This window comes from Microtus pennsylvanicus, chromosome 3, assembly GCF_037038515.1.
Source record: "Microtus pennsylvanicus isolate mMicPen1 chromosome 3, mMicPen1.hap1, whole genome shotgun sequence".
Taxonomy (NCBI): Eukaryota; Metazoa; Chordata; class Mammalia; order Rodentia; family Cricetidae; genus Microtus; species Microtus pennsylvanicus.
Window position 1 is genome coordinate 57695679 of NC_134581.1, and position 24083 is coordinate 57719761.

Genomic DNA, 24083 nt, shown 5'->3' on the forward strand with positions numbered 1-24083 from the left:
AAAATCTAGATGGGAAAAAGGCCAGATTGTGCCATATGGACCCCGCTGAGTTGTACCTTTAGCATTTGTGGGTTAATGGGGGCGAGAAGGGCCAAGAGCCCATGGGAATGGGGCTAAACAAAATGAGCCCATGGTCAGAGGAACCCCCCTCCCCCCAGGGAGCAGGGAGCAGACAGAGACACAGTGTCCCAAGGACATGCAATACTCAGAGGCAGACAAGTGGAAGCACCTCTGTTCTGGCCATGAGTTTATTAGGAGCAAGACTATAGCCAGAAGTTGAGGGCTTTGAAAACACCAATCAATTCCTCCAAGGAAAGGCTGACAGATGTGGACAGAGAGCCCCAGTCATGTGGTCTGAGGGTCAAGACAATATGCAGGAAGGACAAGGAAAAAAAGAGACACCAGGCAAATGCCCAGCCATGCCACCTGTCCGAGTGTGACCCCGAGGCTCTTTGTGATTGGACAACACAACCCAAATGGTTTCAGGTTTCCTCAACTAACTTCAAGGATGCTGTCCTCTCCATGTTCATAGTGGGGTTGTTCTAAGACCCCTACAGATACCTCAACCTCAGGGTCCTCATATTCCCCATAACCATTATATAATATCCACTCTTATGCTTGTCCTCCTATATACTGGAAGTCTCTAGACTATGACACAACACAATGTTCAAGCTTTGTTAAATTGTATTGTCTAGGAGACCCTTTAATACAGCTCATGTTGTGGTAACCTGCCAACCATAAAATTACTCTTATTGCTACTTCATAACTGTGATTGCTCTACTGTTATGAATTGTAATGTAAATATCTGTGTTTTCTGGTGGTCTTAGGTAACCCCTGTAAAAGGGCGACAAACCACAGGTTGAGAAATGTTGGTCTAGGGAATAATGACAATAAAACATATAAATATCAGACAGGCGGTGATGGTGCACGCCTTTAATCCCAGCACTCAGAGGCAGAGGCCAGTGGATTTCTGAGGCCCACCTGGTCTACAGAGGGAGTTCAAGGTCATCCAGGGCTACACGGAGAAACTCTCTCTTGAAAAACAAAAAAAGAAAGGGAGGGAGGGAGGCAGGAAGGGAAGAAGGAAGGAAGGAAGGAAGGAAGGAAGGAAGGAAGGAAGGAAGGAAGGAAGGAAAGTAAGTTTAGTATACAACACAATTTTCTTCAAATATTGTAAAAAACAAACTTGGCTGGAGAGATGGATCAATAGTCAAGAGTATGCATTGCTTTTGCAGAGGCCCCAAGTTCAATTCTCTGCACCCACATCCAGCAATAAGCAATTGTTGTAATTCCAGCTGCAGGGGATCCCACACCCTCTCTGACCTCTGTAGGAGTCTGCACTCATGGCACATGCCTACACAAAACACACACACACACATTTTTAAATTCAGCTACCAGTGTCAGCCCACACCTTTCATCCCTGCACTCGGCCTTCTAAGCAAATTCCAAACCAGTTTGGTCTACATGGTGAGGTGAGTTCCAGGCCAGCCAGGGCTGCTTAGTGAGATCCTATCTCAAAAAAACTCAGTTGAATCCAAAGATATGGCATCCTGAAATGCCAACTGAATGTTGAGAAGTGACTCTTTTTAGTTTGGCACTGTAGTGTTGGGTCACTGGAGGGCTCCTGGGACACCCACTGCAGGGCCTACTCCCTCAGGCCCTGAATCCAGGCTTTGTAGATGGTTTCCAGCTGAGAAAGTCAGGGAAGATGAAGAGAGAGACCATGTGATGTGTGGCACAAAACCTCTTCACTCCAGAGGTACTACCGCCAGCCACGGATGAGGGAATATAGAACTCAGGGTCAAGAAACTTGAATTTGAGTTCTAATTCTACAATTCACTATTTATAAGCAAGTCATTGGCCCAAGAGTCATTCATTCTCAAATATTCTGTGAGCTTCCATGGCTAAGGACTGTGTCTAGCACTGGGTCTCCTGTTCTTTGAGTTTTCTGGTAGCTTTAGTTTTTCTGTTTTTTTTAGTTTTGTGAATTTTTTGTTTGTCTGTTTGTTTGGTTTTGGTTTTGCTTTTTCTAGAGAGGGTTTCTCTGAGTAGCCCTGTTTGTGTTGGAACCCTATCTTTAGACCAGGCTGGCCTCAAACTCGGAGATATGCCTGCCTCTACCTTCTAAGTACTGAGATTAAGGGTGTGTGTCACCACTGCTTGGCTCTTATTTTTTTTTTTTTTTTTTTTTTTGGTTTTTCGAGACAGGGTTTCTCTGTGGTTTTGGAGCCTGTCCTGGAACTAGCTCTGTAGACCAGCCTGGTCTCGAACTCACAGAGATCTGCCTGCCTCCGCCTCCCAAGTGCTGGGATTAAAGGCGTGCGCCACCACCGCCCGGCCTCTTATTATTTTTTTAAGAATTTGTTTGTTAGTTTGTTTGTTTATAAGTGCCAGCATGAGTTTATGTGCTAATAAGTATGCAGGGCCCTTGGAGGCCAGAAGAGGGCGCCAGATTCTTTGAAACTAGACTTACTATGAGCCCTGCATAGGTTCTGGAAACCAAGCCAGTGTCCTCTGGAAGAGCAGTATCTACTCTTAACAGTTTCTTTCCCACCCCCCTCCATCTTGATTTTGAGGGAGGGTCTCTCTTAACCTGGAGCTCACTGACTTAGCTAGGATAGCTTAGCAGGGACTTCAGGGAACTGTCTACTACTGAATCCCCAACCTTTGGACTACAGATATACACCATCTGACTTTTTGTGGAGTCTGGGATCAAACACATGTCTTCCTGTTTGCATAGCTGGTACTTTTCTGACTAAGCCATCTCCCCAAGTCCTAGGTCTCAAGTCTTTTAAAAACAAGTATGCTAAAGCTGGCTGGGCGTGGTAGTGCATGCCTTTAATTCTCCAGCACTTACTTGGGAGGCAGAGGCAGGCGGATCTCTGTGAGTTAGAAGCCAGCCTGGTATAGAAAGTGAGTTTCAGGACAGCCAGGACTGTTATATAGAAATCCTGGCTCAGGGAAAAAAAAAAAAAAGGAAGAATGTTGAAATAGATGGTCTCAATCAATTAATATTGTTGTTATGCTTGAACCAGGCTCTGGCTTCCATCCCCCAGTCCAACTCCAATGCACAAATAAAAAGAAAAACATTGTAATCACACTTTCAAAAACAAAATTCCAAGCTAATAATTTTACTGGTGCCAGATATTTGATATTGAAAGCGCCCCAGAAAAATGCAGGATGAGTGACCTCTGAACCTCTTAACAGACTCAACCCCTCCCCCACCTTTGTCCCAGAATGCCTGAGACCTCTGAACAACCTTATCGCGCTAATCTTTAAAACCTTTTAAGTGTTTACCCTTAGTTTTTGAACTCTTTAGAATTTAACTGGTCTGACTTCAAGATTCGTGAGCACATTCCATACTCTTATTTAAACAAGCTGTGGGGAGTACACAGTCCCTTCTTCTTCTTCTTTTTTTCTCCAACCCTGGGAGATTTTATCTTAGGGCCAAGTGTCCCTACCTCCCAGGGCCTCTCACCGGAATGGCCTTTCAAGGGTCGGAGGTCAGATCTGCTGTAGAGCCATCCATGGCAGTTCAGGCATATCTAGTAGATGGTGCTGGGTAAAACCGGCATCACTATAATCCAATGTCCACTCCCTCCCTAGAGTGGAATGTTGTGGGTGGGGAGGAATGGGGTCTCTAGGCACAGTGTTTGGCTTGCCATTGCAGATAGTGTGGACAATGAACTCTCATCATCTAAGAATGTTTAGTATTTCTACAGCAATCTTCAGAGTAGTATAGGAGACACGAAGGGAGGGGGAAGCTTAGGATGTACCGAGATTTGAGATTTGTTTTATTGGGTATTTGTAGGCATTCAATAAGCAAAAATAACACATGAAAGTGTACCTACTGTAGATTAGACACTGAACATGATAATGGTGATGTACACATTCTTTCTCCTCTCTCTCTCTCTCTCTCTCTCTCTCTCTCTCTCTCTCTCTCTCTCACACACACACACACACACACACACACACACACACACACACACACACCCTAGCTTAATGCAAGCCCTGAAACTTTAGAGGAAAACTTAGGGAGAACCCTTCAAAATATAGGCATAAAAGCGCGCAAGAACTTTCTGGAAAGAACTCTAATAGCACAGTAAATAGCACCAAGGACTCATAAATGGGTTTGTATGAAACTAACAAGCTTCTGCTCAGTAAAGGAAACAACCAGCAGAACAGAATAGAATAGGGAGCACCTCCATAGTAGGCGGGGATTCCCATGGGGAGCACCTTTAGAGCCGATAGTGGATTCCTATCAGGAGCACCTACATAGCAGATAGGGAGTCATATCTTGAATATCTGAAAAACTACTAAAATTATCCCCTAACCAAATCATCTAATCAGTAAATGGGCTAATGAACAACACAGATGGTTCTCAAAAGAAGAAATGTAAATAGCCATAAAACGTTTGAAAAAGGCGCTCAGAACTCTTTTTCAATGAGGAGACTATCCCACCTCCATTAGCAGAGCTATTGTAAAGGAAACAATTGACAGTCGGGATGCAAGAAATCGAAACCTCACACACTGTGCGTGCAACAGCTGTGGAAGCCAGTGTGGCTGCCCCGAAGGAACTAAAACTACCTCCTAGTCCAGCTACACAGCCCCTGCATGCAGATGGATGTATATTCCAAGGATTCTAAGCCCACCAGAGAGGTATTGCACACTTGTGTTTACTGCTGCCCATTCACAATAGCTAAGAAAGGAAACCAGCCCAGATGCCCATCAGCAGGAGAACAGATAGTGTAGTGCATCATACACTATGGAGTTTTATTTAGCATAAAAAATGATATTTGTGGGTGATTGATAGAATTGGAAACCTTTATCTTAAGCAAAAGTCAGAATGAGAGCAATGAATACTGCATGTTTTCTCTCATATGTAGAGGCCAATTTGTGTGTGTGTGTGTGTGTGTGTGAGAGAGAGAGAGAGAGAGAGAGAGAGAGAGAGAGAGAGAGAGAGAAAGCTGGAAAGGAGATCTAAGGGAAGTGCAAGGGAGGAAAAAAGAGAATAGTGGAATAGATGTGGCATGGGAATAGAAACAGAGACTCTTTAGAGAGAGGAAGAAGAGTAAAGGGAGGATGGAGGAGTTTGGTGGAGGAGAGGATCAGAGCAAAGTATAATAACACATACGTATGAAAATGCCATAATGAAACCCATTACTTTGTATGCTACATTAAAAACTAACTTAGGGGGCTGTGTTGGAGGCCGTGTGGGTCCAACACAGATAATTATCTTCCCTAACTGGACTGGTACAGAGACGCAAGGAATAATCAGACACAGCTAACACGTTCATGATGGAAGGGCATCTCAGGGTCTTTTCTCCTGACGATCTCCTGAAAATCTTCCCTCGTTATCACATAGATTGAGCGGGAAAACACCTTAGGCTGTATCCTAGGAAACCCTAGTGAATGGCCTTTAGTCACGTCCGCATCTACCTGTATGCTAGCTGTCACTAGGCTATGAATTAGCATCTCTATAAGACTTCCTCCAAATTACCAAGAAATAAGCACCAAACATCCTGACCAGTCTCAGCCAACACCTCTTCTTGGGAGATCTACATTTCTAACAAAAGAAGAAAGGAGCAGCACATCCTTGCTATTGTTACATAGAGACAGCTTATCTGCAGAGCTACGTGATCAGCTCAGACCGGGCCTATGGCTTTTATGCCTGGCTGGTACACCATACAGAAATATGGGCCTACAGGGCTGCCACGATAGCTCCGCAGCTAAGAGGACTGGTCGCTGCTCCAGAAGACCTAGGTCCAATCCCTGGCACCCGCATGGTGACCTACAGCCATCATAACTCTGGTCCCCCTGGATCTGACGTCCTCTTCTAGCCTCCAACGGTATTGCACTCATGTAGTACACAAACACACAGGCAGGCAAAACACCCATACACACAAAAGTAAGAAAATAATTTTAAAAATTAATTTAGGGGCCACAGCAGCAGTTCTCAACCTGTGGGTCATGACCCCTGCAGGGGTCACATATCAGATATTTACATTATGATTCATGATAGTAGTAAAATTCAGTTATAAAGTAACAACAAAATAATTTTTTGGCTGGGGGTCACTAGAACACGAGGAACTGTTGGCCATAGCATTAGGAAAGCTGAGAACCAGGGAGGTAGAGAAATGGCTCAGCAGTTAGGAGAACTTGTTTTTGAAGAGAAGGACCCAGGTTTGGCTCCCAGCATCCACGTGGTGGCTTACAACCGTCTATAACTCCAGCTCTAGGGCATACAATGTTCACTTCTGACCTCAATAGGCATCTAGCATGCATGAGGCACAAAAAATACTCATACATACAAAATAAAATAGCATTACAAATTAAAACTGTACAGCCTCTGGAGTGTGGGGTCGTAGCTCAGTGGGTAAAAGCACTTGCTGTGAAAGGAAGAATCCCTGAGTTCAAATCTCTAGTGACCACATGAAAGCTGAGCATGGCCATAGATGCTTGCAACCTCAGCATTGGATGACAAAGACAGCTGGATCCTGGCAACTTGCTGGCCAGCCAGTCTAGCTGAAGCAATGAGCTTCAGGGTCATGAGAGACCTGATCTCTAAAATAGGTGGAGGGCTGTTGATATGAACCACTGGGTAAAGGCGATTGCCACGAGGCCTGGTGTCCTGAGTTTTGTCCCTGAGATCTACATGGTAAAAGGAGAGAACCAACTTCTACAGTTGTCCTCTGACCTACACATACACATATAAATAGTCATCATAAATGAAATATTTTAAAAGTGAAATGGAAATGCTGACATCCAATGTCCTTTGTCCTCTACAAGTTCTTGAATGGGATACACTCTACATACACACACTATGCAAATATACAAACACATATGGCACAACCACACACTCACATCTTACATACACTATACATACATATGCACACACTACACATACATACACTATATGCACTATACATATACATACATACCATGATGCGCATAGTGAAAAAATGCATTTTTTGTTTTTGTTTTTCAAGACAGGATTTCTCTGTAGCTTTGGAGCCTGTCCTGGAACTAGCTCTGTAGACCAGGCTGGCCTTGAACTCAAAGAGGTCTGCCTGTCTCTACCTCCCAAGTTCTGGGATTAAAGTTGTGTGCCACTGCTGGGCTTTAAAAAAATGCATTTTAGACATGTAAAACTAGCTTAATTAGGAACCCCACTACACCCAAGGCTGTACCTGATAACCAGAACCCAGTGACAGCACTTATTCAAGATAACCAGACACAGGACTAGAATTTGACAACGCCTACTTGATAGGATATAAGCAGGCACCAAGGGCAATGCCATGCTCTGCATATCAGGCCTGCAAGGGACACCAGAAAGACTCTACCTTGATCTGCCCTGTGGTTGGAGAGTCTTCCCCTGGATTCTGACCCTTGAACCAGAGACTACCTCGAGAGCCTGAACCTGACCTTCAACTATGATATACCTTCCACACAGGTGAGCAGCCTTGGGAAGATAGGTTTAGGATATAATTAAGAGTTTAGATTATGAACTCTGTATGATGACCCTCAGCATAATAAAATATAAACTTTGCTATAACAACTATATGCCTATCTTCTTGGTCATAACACACACACACACACACACACACACACACACACACACACACAGCATAGGGTGAGAAATTAAAATCTAATTTTATTCTTCTACCTGTGGAAATAGTTTCCCAAGTACCATTTGTTGAAGAGGTTGTCTTTCATCCAAGGTGTGTTTGTGACACCTTTGCTAAAACCTAAGTGATGGTAACTGTGTGGGTTTATTTTCGAGTCCTCTGTTCTAGTCAGCTGGTCTACATGTACTGTTTGGCGCCAGCGCTTTGCTGTTTTTGTCACTGTGGCTCTGAAGTTGAACTTGGGGCGAGGCATTGCAATGTCTCCAGCACTGCTCTTTTGGCTTAGGGTTTTGGGGAAGATTATGGAAGGACTTTGGCTCCTTAGGATCTTCTGTGCTTCCATGTGAATTTTAGAATTGTTTTCACAACGTATGTGAAGAATGTTCTTGGAGGTTTGGTGGGGATTGTGCTGAGTCTGTACATGGATTTCCAATATATGTTCATTTCATGCTGTTAATTCTAACAATCCACAAACAGTGTTTTAAAGTTTACAATGTAGTGAGTGTGTGTTTCTGGAGATCAAATTCATGATATTGTGTATACTAGGCAAGCATTCTACTAATAGATAATACATTCATTCTTAGCCCTTATATTTTCCTTTCTGTTTTTTTTTAAATTTATTTATTATGTATACAGTATTCTCAGTATTCTGTCTGCATGTATGCCTGCAGTCCAGAAGAGGGCACCAGATCTCACTACAGATGGTTGTGAGCCACCATGTGGTTGCTGGGAATTGAACTCAGGACCTCTGGAAGAGCAGGCAGTGCTCTTAACCACTGAGCCATCTCTGTAGCCCCATATTTTCCTTTCTATTATTTTTATTTTTTATTTTTTTTTGATTTTCGAGACAGAGTTTCTCCGTAACTTTTGGTTCCTGTCCTGGAACTAGCTCTTGTAGACCAGGCTGGCCTTGAACTCACAGAGGTCCGCCTGCCTCTGCCTCCCGAGTGCTGGGATTAAAGGCATGCGCCACCATCGCCTGGCTCCTTTCTGTTACTTTTTATTGATTTATTCAACCCTTTTGTTTTAACATCTCGTAGGTACTTAGTGTGAGTAAAAGTCCTGCCCCTGGGCTTGGATTGTAGCTCACAGGCTGAATGCTCAAGAAGCATTGCGTTCCATCTAGAGCGTCTAAATGAGTGCTCATTCTGGTGGAGGTTTCTGCTGGTCCATGTTGTATTTTGAGTCAGTCCTCTAATACTGGAGTACAGGTGGTTGTGAGCTGCCTAATATGAGGCTGAAATTGATTTTAGGTCCTTTGCAAGGACAGTAAGCAGTCAACTGCTAAGCCTCTGAGTTCAGGAATCGTCATGGAAGGGGGAAAAGGAAGATTGTAAGAGCCAGATGATGGGGGAGATCTGAGTGAAGCACTGTCTTCTGGACATGAGAGGACCACTGTATTCGTGAAGTCAAAGTAGGTGTGGAAGAAACCACATCTTAGTTATTGCTCTATTACTAGGAAGAGACAACCAAGGCAACTTATAAAAAAAAGTGTTAACAGGTGACTTGCTTAGAGTTTCAGAAGGTTAGCCATGGCCATCAGAGTGGAGAACATGGTAGTGGGGAAGCGAGCAGGCATGAGGCTGGAGTAGTAGCTAAGAGCTCACATCTGATCTGCAGGTTGGAGGCAGAGAGAGAGACTGAGCCTGGTGTGGGCTTTTGAAACTTCAAAGCTCACCCACAGTGACACACCTCCTCCAACAATGCCAAACCTCCTATCCTACTCTAAAATAGTTCAACACATTTCAATAAATTCAAATACATGAATTTACAGTGGCCATTCTCACTCAAACCCCCTCAATATATGATTTAAAAATATTTTTACTACTTCTTTGAGAAAATTATACTTGTGCACCACCCCCAGTCCTCTTTAACTCCTTCCAGGCCTACCCCTGAACTCCAGCTCCCTCTCAACTTCAAGATCTCTCTCTCCTTTTTAAAAAATAAACTATTGGTTGGATGATGGTGGCACATACCTTTAATCCCAGCACTCTGGAGGCAAAAGCAAGTAGATCTCTGTGAGTTTGAGGCCAGCCTTGTCTACAGAGTGAGTTCCAGGACAGGCCCCAAAGCTACAAAGAAACCCTGTCTCAAAAAACAAAACAAAACAAAACAAAACAAAAACAAAAACAAAAAACTATTGAGTGGAATTCATATGCATATACTCATGTGTGGGGCCATCCACATGGTCATCTTATCAGGGGGTCACATCCCTGAAAGAAAACTGACTATCCCTCCCCTATAAGTCATTGGCTGTCACTGACTCCTCAGCTAGGAGTGGGGCTCAAGAACCCCTCCCTCCTCCAGGCTGGAATGTTGACTGGCTTGATCTTATGCAGGTCTTGTGCTTGGAGTTCATGAGTACTGTGGCCCTGTCATATCTAGAAGACAGTGCTTCACTCAGGTCTTCCCCAAACTCTGACTCTTACAATCTTACCATAATTGTCCCCTCTTCTATAATGATCCTTGAGCCTCAGGGGAAGAGTGTATAATTTCTTTATAACATCTTTCATTGTATAAAAATTAAATGTAGCCTGGGGAATTGATTCAGCAGCTAGGAGTACTTACTTTTTGTGGTGGTTTGGATAAGAATAACCCCTATAAGATCATATATTTGAATGCTTAGTCACTAGAGAGTGGCCCTGTTTGAAAGAATTAGAAGGATTAAGAGGTGTGGGCTTGTTGGAGGAGGTGTGTCATTGGGGGTGGATTTGAGATTTCAAAAGCCCAGGATAAGCTCAGAGTCTCTCTCAACCCATGAATTATGATGTAGCTCTCAGCTACTGCTCCAGCATCTGCCTGCATGCTGCCATGTTCCCCACCACAGTGATAAAGGACTAATCCTCTGAGACTATAAGCAAGTCCCCAATTAAGTGCTTTCTCTTATAACAGTTGCTGTGGTCATGGTGTCCCTCTGGAGCAATAGAACAATGACTAAGACTCTGCTCTTGCAGAGGACCTGAATTTGATTTTCAGCTCACATGTCAGGGAGCTCATGATCACCTATAACTCCAGTTCCAGAGAGATCCAATACCTCTGGGAACTGGGCAAATGCACTCATGTGCTCATACCCACAGGCAGACACACACACATACAAAATAAAATAATAGGGCTGGAGAGATGGGTCAGAGTTTAAGAACATGCGCTGCTCTACCAGAGAACCAGAGTTCCATTCCTTGCACCCACATCAAGTGGCTCATCAACACCTATAGCTCCAACTCCAAGAGATCTAACTCCTCTGGCCTTCACGAACACTTGCACATACATATCCATACTCACACAACATAATTATTTTTTTTTTGGAGGCCGGGTTTCTCTATGTAACAGTCTTGGATCTCCTGGAACTCACTTTGTAGACCAAGCTGGCCTCAAACTCACTGAGATCTGCCTGACTCTGCCTCCCAAGTGCTGGGATTAAAAGTGTGTCCTACCACCACCTGGATCATAATTTTTAAAATAAATAAATAATTAAAAATAAAAATAAATCACCAGGTGTGGTAGTCTACACCTTTGATCCTGGTATTGAGGTGGCAGAGGCAGATGAGTCTCTGTGAATTTGAGGCTAGTCTGGTTTACATAGTGAATTTTAGAACAGTAAGATTTACATAGTGGGACCCTATCTCCAAATAATAACAAGAAAAATAAAATAAAAATAGATCTAATTTAAAAATATTTAATGTATTTATAGTCTAATGTAACTTCTTTTGTTTTGAGGTGTGTTGATTTCCTTCTCTGCCTAGTAATTTTTTTCCACAATGTTTACACATCTGTACATTTTGGTCAAAATAAGTTTAGGGGTGTAATGATAAACAACAATAACAGTCCCCTAAAATCTCAATAGCCTACCTCAAAAGTTTGCTTCTGGCCCTGAGGTGTAGTTTAGGCACAGGTAGGCAGAACTCTGTGAGTTTGAGGCCAGTCTGGTCTACAGAGCGAGTTTCAGGACAGGCCCCATAGCTACAAACCCTGTCTCAAAACAAAACAAAAACAAAAACAAAAACCATTGAGTGAAATTTGTATGCTTATACACTCATGGGCATGGGATGCTCTGGATTTGATTTCTAGTGTCAGACAAATACCTCAAAATGTCTTTTCTTGCTCATACCATATGACTGATGGCTTGGCAGAATGCTTTGTTGGCTAGAGGCATTCAGGTACTAGAGTAATAGACGCTCAACCTAAGACATGTTCTGCCATCGCCAGGGCAACTTATTTTAAAAAGTTTTTATTAGTATATATTATACATGATAATGAGTTTTATTCCTGTGTATGTTGAGTGCATTCACCCGCACGCATCACTTCTCATCTCCCTCTTACTCTTGCTGACCCTCCCCTTCTTCCAAGCTAGTTCTGTTTCTACTTTCATGTCTTTTAAAAACATTTTTTTTTCCTGTTGAATCATTGAATTTAGTAAGTTCTTTATAGGAAAGTGTTCAGCGATTACCCGTTATTTATGATAGCAGGGACAACTTGCCCTGGCTGTACCCCTGAAGAAAATATCCTTCCTTCCCCCAAGCAGCTATTAACTACTGGTAGACCTTGGCTCACAAGGCCCCGCCCCTCCCTCATCTTTAGTGGAATGTTACTGGGCCCAGTCTTGCACAGGTCTTCTCCAGGTAATTATAGCTGGTAAGAGGTCAAAAAAGCACCTGCCCTGCCCTGTCCTGCGGTGTTCTTAAGCATGCCACCCCTTCCTCAGGCTCTTATTCTTTCTGCCCCTTCTTGCCTTTTTATTTTGCAAGATATTACAGTGAGGAGATTGCTATCAGTTTCAAAAGAGAATTTATATCAGATGTGATGGAGTGTGCCTTTTATTTCAGCACTTGAGAAGCAGAGGCAGACTGATCTCTGAGTAAAGCAGGCAGCTTCTGTTTCCTGAATAGTGGGAACATTTAAGCTGAGCAAAAGCCTCCCTTTTTCCTCCCCAAATTCTTACGCTATGATTTTTATTTGCTTTTCCTTTATTTTTATTTTTGTTTTTCGAGACAGGGTTTTGCTGTAGTTTTAGAGCCTGTCCTGGAACTAGCTCTTGCAGACCAGGCTGGCCTCGAACTCACAGAGATTTGCCTCCCTCTGCCTCCCGAGTTCTGGGATTAAAGGCGTGCACCAATACCACCCAGCTTTATTTTGAAATTTTAATATAATTACATCATTTCTCCCTTCCCTTTTCTTCCTCCAAGCCCTCCTCTATACCCTTCCTTTTTCAAATTAATGCCTTCTTTTTCACTAATTGCTGTTACATGAATATATGCATATGCCTACCATACATACATATTCATAAATATATGCTGTGGTTTTAATTGTTTCTGTAATAATAATGAAATTGAGCATCTTTTCACATATCAATCTGGCATTGGGAATATGTTTTTTAATGGCATGGCAATTCCAGTCTCATCCATTTCTTTATTGGCAGTCTACCTTCTATTTTACTGAAAAAATACCGTAAATTTCAAGTATATCCTAGATTGTTCCTTGGTTAGATGTATGTATTTTCATTATCTTGTCTTTATTGTCTTGCCTTTTCTCTTTGTTCACATTCACATTGTTTTAGGATGATTAAAAGCTCACAAATTTCATGTATTTCAACTCCTTAAGGTTTTCTTTTTTTGGTTAGGTCTATTGATAAACTGTTCTAAAAAAGTCTTGAAGGGTTAGAGTATTTACTGCTCTTCTAGAGGATCTGGGTTTAGGTCCCAGCACCCACATGGTGGCTCATAATCATCTGTAACTCCAGGTCCAGGGGATCTAATGCCCTTTTCTGGCACCCATGGGCATGAGACATGTACATGGTGTGTGTAGGCAAAGCACTCATGCATGTACAATAAAAATAAATACATTTTCACAATCAAGATTATGAAGATAATCTATATTAATTTATGCAGTTATGTGTTTGTTGTTTGAGTCAGGGTCTTAATATGTAGCATTAACTCTCCTGGAACTTACTACCAATGGCTGGCTCACAAAAAATTCACAGGAATGCAACTGCCTCCACCTCCCAATACTGAGCTCAAAGGCAAGTACCACCACTCTTGGAGTTTTTGTTATTATTGTGTAACTGTTTCAAAAATGTAGTTATGGTAGCTTTTTTTTTTTTTACCTTGTTTTGTTGAGAGAAGGGCTTGCTGGTCTCAAACTCTAAGTTCTCTGTTCCCACCCTTCCAAATGCTAGGATTTAGGAATGTCTGCATCTTTGCATCATTACTGATATCAGAAGGAATGCCTTCAATATTTTACCATTAACTATAATAATTTTTGTAGATTTGGGGAAGATACTTGTAACCATGTAAACAAATTGTCTTGTATTCTTGTCTTGGTAAGTGATGGTATCATGAGTAGGTTTTCAATTTTTATTAATTTTTGTGTGTGTATCTGTTAAATGAGAATACCCTATCCCCCATTTTATTTTTTAACACAGATCTCATGCAGCTCAGGCTGGTCTCACACTCACTGTATAGCTCACGTGTGCACTCTAGCTCTCTACTACTCTTGCACCTTTCTTGAGATGAGTGTTATCACTGTTATCCAGGTTGGTCATGAAGACTTAGGCTCAAACAGTACTACTTCAGGCTCCCAAATTCTGGAACCACAGATATGCATGACTCTATCTTTCAAAATTAAAATTATTGGTTTTCAAATATTAAACAATCAATAAAGATCAATTTCATAATTCTAAAACAAATCCTGCTTAGCTGTAGACGGAGGCTGCTGGATCATTTCCCGTCCACCCAGACCCAAATAATCACACGAGACTATATTAATTACAATACTGTTTGGCCAATAGCTTAGGAGTATTTCTAGCTAGCTCTTACATCTTTTTTTTAAATTATTTATTGGTTATATACAGAATGTTTTCCTGCACACCAGAAGAGGGCATCAGATCTCATTACAGATGGTTGTGAGCCACCATGTGGTTGCCGGGAATTGAACTCAGGACCTCTGGAAAAGCAGCCAGTGCTCTTAACCTCTGAGCTATCTCTCCAACCCCCTAGCTCTTACAGCTTAAATTAACCCATTTCTATTATTCTGTGTATTATTACAAGGCAAATGGTTTACCAGTAAGGTTCCAGGGCTTCTGTCTCTTTCAGTAGCTACATGGTATCTCCTTGACTCCGCCTACTCTCTGTCTTTTCCAGCCTAGCTATATTCTGCCCTGCTATAGCCCAAAGCAGCTTCTTTATTAACCAATGGTAATAAAACATAGTCACAGCATACAGAGGGCAGTCCCACAACACTTAGCTATATTGTGTCTATTGGGGGGGTGCTCAGCCTGAATCACCTGATTAACATACTCAGGTGTAACAGGGGAGGACTCATTAGGAATAACAAAAAGACATAGCTATTAGGAAATTGCTGGAGATTTTAGGAGTTTTGTGCCTGGAAGTAGGGACAAAGGCTAAATTTTATTTTAAATATCTATTTTTGAGGCAAGGCTTCTTGTAGGACAAGGTGGCCACAGACTTGCTGTGTGACCCAGGCTGTCTTTGAACTCCTGATCCTCTTGCCTCATCTCCCATGTGCTGGGGTTTTAGCTTTGGACCACCATACGTGGCTATTCACATTTTGGCTATATAGCTCAAGCTAGCCTAGAACTCACTATATAGCCCAGATGGTCTTGCATGCTTGGAAATCTTCCTGCCTCAGACCCCCCCAAAGTGCTGGGATTATGTCTTTGTACTGCATGTTCAGCTGTGAACAGAAAGGTTAGTGAGCATGGCCCAAGTTCTGGGATTACAGGCCTTCCCCGTCATGGCCAGCTCCAAACACAGGGTCCAAGAAGGCAGAGATGCCTGCGTGTCAGGAAAGCTAGGTGAGACCCTGTCAGTCAGTGTGTCCTCCCAATAGGGGCAATACTGCATCAGTCTGGAAGAGGGTGGTGGTTGTGAAGATTAAACAAAACAGGCCACCTTGGGTATATTTAAAAGCAGGAGTTGGGGGCTCGAGAGATGGCTCAGAGATTAAGAGAACTGACTGTTGTTCCGGAGGTCCTGAGTTCAATTCTCAGCAAGCACATGATGGCTCACACCCATCTATAATGAGATCTGGTGCCCAGAACACTAATACATAATAAATAAATTTTTTAAAAAAGCAGGAGTCAGCTGGATTCACAGAAGCTCTGGGCATTGGGAATAAATGAATAAAGGAAAGGGGTAAGGATGCTTTCCTGACTTTCATTTTGAAAGCTGAATGAATACTGGATAACAGTGAAACTCTTGGGAAAGGAGTAAGACTTGGGGTTTAGGGTCTCCCTGATATGATGAATGTGAGGTGGTGAAGGGATTCATCATAGATACTAGGTAGTTAGCAACATTCATGAATCAACCTTTAACTATCTAACTAACAAACTAATTAATTTTGAGACAGGGCCTCACTTGTAGCTCTAGCTGACCTGGAACCTACTTCCTATGTAGACCAGGTTAGTCTCAACCTCACAAGAGATCTGCCTACTTTTGCCTGAAATGCTAGGATTAAAGGTTTGTCCTACCCCACCCAGTTCCTCAATAATAATAATAAAACAAATTATTTCTTTTGGGATAGGATCTCATGTAGCCCAGGCTTGCCTGGAACTGGAACCCCTGATCTGGGATTTCAGGCATGCAACACCATGCCCAGTTTTATGTAGTGTTAGAGATCAAACACATGGCTTCTTGTGTATTAGGCAGTTACGCAAACAATTTACAGAGTCAAATCCCTAGGCCTGCCTGGATTAGGATTTGGTGAAGTCTAAACTGCAGATATTTGAAAATCATTATATTATAGATCAAAAGTCGGAGTTGAACAATAGCTCTGGGTGGTTGAATAAAGATCATGGACTGAGTCCTAGGTTCTCCACTATTTAAAGATGAAGCCAAAACTGGCCACGGTGGTGCATGCCTTTAACTCCTCTGGGAGGCAGAGGTAGGTGGATCTCTGGGAGTTTAAGGCCAGTCTGCCATATAGAGAATTCCAGGGCTGCTTAGGGAGACAGACCCTGGAAAGAAAGGGGATGGGAGTCAGGAGAGAGGAGAGAGAGAGAGAGAGAGAGAGAGAGAGAGAGAGAGAGAGAGAGAGAGAGAGAGAGAACTGCCCAGGGAAGAGGATAGGAATGGAATGTCAGGACAGCGACAGTGATCTGGAGGAAAGTTCAGGAGAAATATGTTTCAAGAGAAAGCAAGTCCATACACTGTTAGCAGTTCCCTCTAGCCAACATAGATAAGACTTGAGAACTGGGAGTGGGCTTCGCAAAGGTGTAAATAAAGTCATCTTGATAAGTGATCAAGGGGTTGGCAGGCAATCTAGGCCAATTGACAGGCCAATGCCACTGAGGAAGTGGGAACAAGTACTGTAGAAAAATGAAATCATGTTCATGAATTTATTCAGTGAAGAAAGCAGAGAAATAGAGTAACCACCAAAGGTGATTTTTGGATCCAAAGGAAGTTTAGCTGGGTGGTGGTGGTGCATGCCTTTAATCCCAACACTTGGGAGGCAGAGGCAGCTGGGTCTCTGTGAGTTCAAGGCCAGCCTGGTCTGTAAGCTAGTTCCTGGACAGGCTCCAGAACTACAAAGGAACACTGCCTTGTGTGTGTGTGGGAAATCCAGAGAGAGAGAGAGAGATGGTTTAGGGGGTGTGCAAAAGGTTTTTTTTCCAACCACATTGATATTTAGACTTGAAGAAAGATTATTTCATGCCTACTCCTCTCTACTAAACATCTCTTCTACTTCCTGAAAAATCCCAGCCTTTATTACTGATGATCAACTTTTCACTATCAAAATTCTTTAAATGTTTGGGTTACTCTGAAGTGTCTCAGAATTCAAGAAGGCCAGGTCCTGGGTTTTTTTTTTTGTTGTTGTTGTTGTTTTTTTGTTTTTGAGACAGGGTTTCTCTGTGTAACTTTGGAGCCTGTCCTGGAACTAGCTCTTGTAGACCAGGCTGGCCTCGAACTCACAGAGATCCACCTGCCTCTGCCTCCCAAGTGTTGGGATTAAAGGCATTCACCACCACTGCCCAGCTCTCTGTTTTTTTGAGACAGGGTTTCTTGGTAGCTTTGGAGACTGTCCTGACACTCCCTCTTTGATTGGCCTTGAATTTACAGAGACCCTCCCGTCTCTGCTGGGATTAAAGACGTGTGCCACCACTGCCCAGCACCATTTTTCTCTCTTATAGTGAGCCTTGGATCCCAATGCTATTCATTACCATTAGTAATTATATCTTTATTAGTTCACAGATCCATCTCCCAAGAGGGAAAATACAGTGATCTTGCCTAACTTCTGAATTTACAGGGCGAGTTGACAAATGGATGTCAGCAGACTTTGTCTTTGGCCACCTCTGTTAAATGCTGTATGAGCCAGTCCCTTTTCTCCCCTGAGCTTTTATTTCGTAAAAGATACCGTGGGGAGCCGGGCGGTGGTGGCACACATCTTTAATCCCAGCACTCGGGAGGCAGAGGCTGGTGAGTTTGAGGCCAGCCTGGTCTACAAGAGCTAGTTCCAGGACAGGCACCAAAGCTACAGAGAAATCTTGTCTCGGGGGAAAAAAAAAAGATACCGTGGGAATGTTTCCTTTGATGACCTCACTGCTTCATCATAAAGACTGCGTCAATAAACCCAGAAACAACGAAACTGGCTAGTTGTGGCCCACATACGGTGCAGGTGTCGAACGTCTAGCGGATGCGGGGCGTCGTGGCTTCTGTCAACTGGGGCTCAAGCGGACAGCCTAAGAGTGAAGCTCAGCTGCGGCTTCTCTCCGGGACGCTCCCGGCCCGACCAGTGTGGGGGTGGGGAGACCGAGGTGGTAGTAACTGTCAAACCTCCCGCTTGGCGCCATTATTTAAATAGTACGTGCCGATCTAGCAGCTGTGCGTGCTCCGGGCGGGGCGGCGAGCTCCGGGAGCGGGGCGGAGGCTAGGGGCGGGTCGGGAGGCTGAGGGGCGGGGCGGGGGCGGAGCCAAACCAGCTATAGGGGAGGGTCCAGCGCGGCCCCCGGCGAGCTTCACTGCGCTTGCGCTGACAGACGCAAGATGGCGGACAGTGCGGAACTAAAGGTAAAGCGCAGCTCGAATTCACTTCTAATATTCGGCCGCGGAGACGGCGCCGCTGGTGCCGGGGGGGATGGGTCGGACCCTGGGGGGGCCGCCCGGGCCGGGCTCCACCCGGGCCTGGAGTTGCAGGCGGGAGAGGAGCTCCGGGCCTCAGTGGAGGGGGCCTGGCTGCTGCGGGCCGTGGGCCCCGGGTGCCTGGGGGCGCTGACGGGTCGTCCCCGGCGTGTTATTGTTGTGGGCGCCTCTGGCGGGGGTGGCGGGGCGAAGAGAGAGTGAGTCGGGACGTGGCGGCAGCGGCGGTCCCCGGGGCCCTGGTGCCTCACCTTGCAGCCCGCCTCCCCGCCCCCCCCCACGGGCAGCCAGGGGCTGGGGGGGTAGGGTGCGCTTGGAAGGGGGGGATTGGGAAAACTGCCCCGCCGCCGCTTCCTCTTCCTCTTTCGCGGTCCCGGGCTCCTGTCAGGCGGTGCGCTCGGACCCCCGGGAACTTGGCTCCGGCCGCCCCGCCCCTCCGTGGCGCCCAGGCGCCCCCGCCCCGCTCGCCGCGGCTGCCCGCCTGTCAGTGGGTGCCGAGCCAGTGGGAAAGCGCGATCTTGGGGCGATCGACTGGGGACACCGGGGAGAAGCTCTTGGAAAGTTTAGCGAGCTCGGAGCCGGCGTTGGGGGTTCGGTTAAGAGATTGCAGGGAGACAACCTGGGTCTGCCTGGGCGGGACGTTACTGTTTTTCTCTTGGTTTCGGGCCACCGGGGTGGGTGGGGGAATAACCCCCTGGAAAAGTGTGCATTTGGGAGCGGTGGAGGGAATGCAGCCACCTCTCTACTCTTGCTGTCTCTGGTGTGGCCGGTGAGAGCAGTCTTGGGGGTATCTCCACACACCATGATGGCGATGCTATAGCTGATGGAGGTGAATGGTTTGTGTTTATATCCCCCCGTTGCCTTTTGTTTGTTAGGGACATCTTGCTGGCCATGTTGATTTAAACGAAATTGTCCTCCCCCCCCCCCATCCTACTCCAACCTCCAATAAATAGAATGTTCCATCGTTCCTCTCAACTGTACCAATTACTCACGCCTCGCGAAATTAGATGAAAGGGTGCCCCCTTTCCCCCGGTTTTTCTCCCACCCCAATCTTTACCTGATGATGGCTTCTTTACCGAAGCAGATATAGCACTACACAAGCAGTTGGGGGAGGGCTGCTGGAACCCTTATGATTGGATTGTGACAAATGGGGCTCCGCTTGAATAATTTTGGTTTAGTAGCAGGCAGTTCTTAACTAACGCATATTATTTAGAGGCTCTGAACACGGTATTCCCTTTTCTGGCTTCCTGTGTGCGAACCAAACAGCTGGTTATAGCCCAGCAGAGAACTAACATTTCTGCAGAGTGGAGATTGGGCTATGCAATTGTAAATCTTCAGATGGATTTAGGAATTCTTTTTCTAATCAATAAAAAAATCATTATTTCTCCATTACGATGAAATAACTTCTAGAATAAGCAGACCACTACGTTTGTTTCTGGGCACTTTTGTATGTGGAAAAGCCTAACTAGAATATCCCTTTTCCCTAGTAACTTTGCAGTGTTAAACATTCCAAGATTTTTGTATTAAGATCTTTGTACAAAAATCAAGTAAACAAACAAACAAAACCTGCTTACTACGGTCGGTGGTGGTTCACAGTTTTAATCCCAGCACTGGAGAGGCTGAGGCAGGCGGATCTCTGTGAGTTTGAGGACAGCCAGGGAGGGCCGCACAGAAAAACCCTGTCTCGACAAACCAACCAACCAAACAAACAAACAAATAAGATCTTTGTACAAGATTTGGGTATTTGTTTTTTTTTTTAAGTTTACTTCTAATTACTAACTTGTTTGAAACAGAATATGTTGAATTCAGAATTCCTTTTGTTTGTTTGTTTTTAAAAGACAGGTGTACTGTGTAGCACAGGTTATCCTGGAACTCACTGTGTAGACCATGCTGGCTTTGAACTTGCAGAGATCCTCTGGCCTCTGCCTCTCCAGTGCTGAGATTAAAGGCATCCACCACCATGCCCTACTTAGTTTCGTTTATCCCAATTTCAGACTATTGACTTCACCAAGGAAGCCTCAGAAATTTGAAATTTTGGAGATAATCAACTTGCAGCTAAAAAACAAACAAACAAACAAGTTTACTGATGATGGCACTGCTTTTAATCCCAGCGCTGGGAAGGCGGAGACTGAAGGATCTCTGAGTTCAAGGCCAGCCAGATCTACAGAGTGGGTTCCAGGACAGCCTGGACTACACAGAGGAACCCTGTCCTTATCCCCCTTCCTGAAAATAACCCACAAACTCAAAAGACCCAAACAAACAAAGCTGGAGCTCAAGTATGTGTGTTTTATATTCTTTTAACAGTCACAGTGATACTGTCATATTTTTTGTTGTTTTATTATGTTTTGTTTTTTGGAGACAAGGTTTCTCTGTATAGACTTGGCTGCTCTGTAGACCAGGCCAGTCTTGAACTCAGAGATCCACCTGTCTCTGCACTCTCTAGTGCTGGGATTAAAGGAGTGCACCATCACTGCCAGGATCTTACTGTCTTTGTCTCTTAATACTAATTTTGTTAGGAATCTGTTTGAAAATTAGCTAGCCAGGTCTTTTATTCGTAGGCCATGCAGTAAGACTGAAAAGCTTGTGAGAAAAGCACATGCATGCTGAGAGATGGCTTTCTTTGTTCTTTCAGTTTTCAGCACTTGCGAGGCAGAGGCAGGAAGGTTTGAGGCCACCTGGTCTACAGAGTAAGTTCCAGGATAGGCAGGGCTACATAGTTAAGACCCTGTCTTGGAAAAAATAGAGACAGAAAGAAAAGAAAAAAGAAAGGAAAGAAAAGTGCCTTTTTGGGATAGATGAGATCCCTGGAGTGAATCTTGCTAGGTAAAGTTTCTCTTTACAAAAATGAGCCAGTATCATAAAGACACTGAACGTTTATAGGAAATGGTATTTCTCTAAAACTGGTTTCCATTTTTCACTGTCTCTAAAATCTACTCAAGAGGTTTCTAGAGGACTTGTTTTCCGTTTTTATGTTTCTCTTGGTGTGCCATTGTATGTGCCTGAGACTTGAGGAGCTGTGATAGATTACTTGGTTGGTAATAGCTCTGCTAAAAGTTTTGTTAACGCTTCATTGTGGTTAGGGTTACTGTTCTCTTTGGAGAGTAGAAGTGCCAACAAGAATGCCTGCCATAGTTACTTAAGAACGCATATAATTGTTTTGTGCAGTGAAGTTTAGAAGATACTCCTTTCGGAAATATTTTTTTAATATTTATTTATTCATTTTGGATACAATATTCTGTCTGTGTGTATGCCTGCAGGCCAGAAGAGGGCACCAGACCCCAGTACAGATGGTTGTGAGCCACCATGTGGTTGCTGGGAATTGAACTCAGGACCTCTGGAAGAGCAGGCCCAGCCCCAGAAATATTTTTCAGGTTGTGTGTGCACACAGGTGCTCGTGTGTTTGTGTGTGTGTATGTGTGTGTGTGTGACAGAAAGAAAAAGAGATATTTTGGGAGGTAAATATCATATATATCTAACAGAATAGGGGAAAATCCAAACAATAATTAGAGCGAGAAAAAGCCTACTTTTTTATTTTTAAATGGAAGTACCTAACTTATGGGAGCCACTGAGAAAATACTGATTATTTTTTCCTTACCCCATTTCACATCTCACATTTGACTATGCTGTGGATTGTATTCATAACTCTTTTCCTAATGGCCCTTTTAGTGAATCCATTTAAATCTATAGTGATTCTGCAAAGATCAGATGGGAAAAGCAGATCCGTAGTCCCTGTAGGAATAGTGCAAGCTTGAAGATATTGCCATTATAAACGAGATTGTGAGTCATACATATTAAAATAAGTTCTCTGTGCACTTTTATTTATGAAAAGTTTAAATTTTCTTTAGGAGAATACCCGCAAGTGACTTCTCTCTCTTTTTTTTTTTATTTAACTTTATTATATTCGTTGGTGTGAAGGTGTCAGATCTCATGGAACTGCATTTTCAGACAGTTTTGAGCTGCCATGTGGGTGCTGGGAATCGAACCCGGGTCCTCTGGAAGAGCAGTCAGTGCTCTCAACCGCTGAGCCATCTCTCCAGCCCCCCCCCCCCCCCAAAGTGACTTCTTTTGAGACTGTGAAGGTGAAGGCCCTTCAAGTTTGCAGACCAGAAGATCTTGGGAGTGATAACTTGATAGTTTCATTGTAGCTACTCTGATTTGTTTTTTAGACAGGGTTTCTCTGTAGCTCTGGCTGGCATAGAACTTGCTTTGTAGACCAGGCTGACCTCTAACTCACAGAGATCCTACTGCCTCTGCCTTTGGACTGCTGAGATTAAAGGTGTGTCACCGTGCCTGGCTGTAGAGCCTTTTTCTAAAATAGTTTAAATATTCTGGGTAGTGGTGGCATATTCCTTTAATCCCAGCGCTTGGGAGACAGAAGCAGGCAGATCTCTGAGTTCAAGGCCAGCCTGGGCTACAAAGTAAGTTCCAGAAAAGCCAGGGCTTCACAGAGAAACCCTGTCTCAAAAAACCAAAGAAAAATAGTAATAATAAAGATAAAAATAAAAGTAATTTCTTTTAGAAGGCTCCCATGCCTTTAATCTTAGTACTTAGAAGGTTGAGATATAGGAGGAATGTGAGTTCTAGGCCAGCTTGGGTTATATAATAAGATTATCTAAAAAATAAATCAGGTTATAACAAAAGAAAACAAGACCTCAGACATCAAAACATTCTAAGCCAGTGGTTCTCAACTTTCTTAATGCTTTAATAACAATACCTCATGTTGTGGTGACCCCCAACCATAACATTATTTCTTTGCTACTTCATAAATATAATTTTGCTACTGTTATGCATTGTAATATAAATATCTGATATGCAGGATATCTGATATTCGGCCCCTGTGACAAGGTCATTTGACCCCCAAAGGCATCTCAGCTCATAGTTTAAGAACTGCTGCCCTAAACCAAGAAAAAACAAAAAACGTTTTTGTTTACTGACAAGAACTCACCTTGTAATTCTGAAGCCTGTAATTGACAACCTTTCCTCAGTTTCCAGAGTGCTGGATCTCAGCATGAGCCACCACACTCACCTTCCAAAGCTGCTATTTTTTCTTAACAAATGTTTTTTGCATTAAAAGTCAACATAAGTTATATTGGTATTTTAACTCACAGGAGAACAGTAGGAGGGGAGGATTCATTGCTTTCAAGGAGTAAATAATGGAATCCAACGAGAAGGAAAGCCATACTTTTATAAGTATCTGCTGTGTAAGCATATCAGTAAATTTTGTTGTCATATCTGTCTCTTTATTTTCAACAAATAACCACTTCCTTTTGATCTCTGTGGTGTAATTTGTCTGCTTTTATTTCTCATAGAGGCAAGTAAATCTGACATTTTATTCGTGGATTTGATTTTAATCTCTCTGACTTGTTTT

General features: G+C 43.7%; 1 protein-coding gene across 2 annotated transcripts in view; it reads left to right on the forward strand.

The window, feature by feature from the left end:
• Window positions 1-18562: 18562 nt before the first annotated feature.
• Window positions 18563-24083, forward strand: part of Pias1 (protein inhibitor of activated STAT 1) — a 110867-nt gene continuing 105346 nt past the window's right edge. The window contains exon 1 of one of the 2 annotated variants that reach the window (XM_075965567.1): window positions 18563-18646. In XM_075965567.1, the coding sequence (XP_075821682.1) occupies window positions 18623-18646 (24 nt within the window). In that variant the 5' untranslated portion in view covers window positions 18563-18622. Of the gene's footprint in view, window positions 18647-20709; window positions 20992-24083 lie in introns of those variants that run through there. The other variant, XM_075965568.1, reaches the window with a different exon arrangement.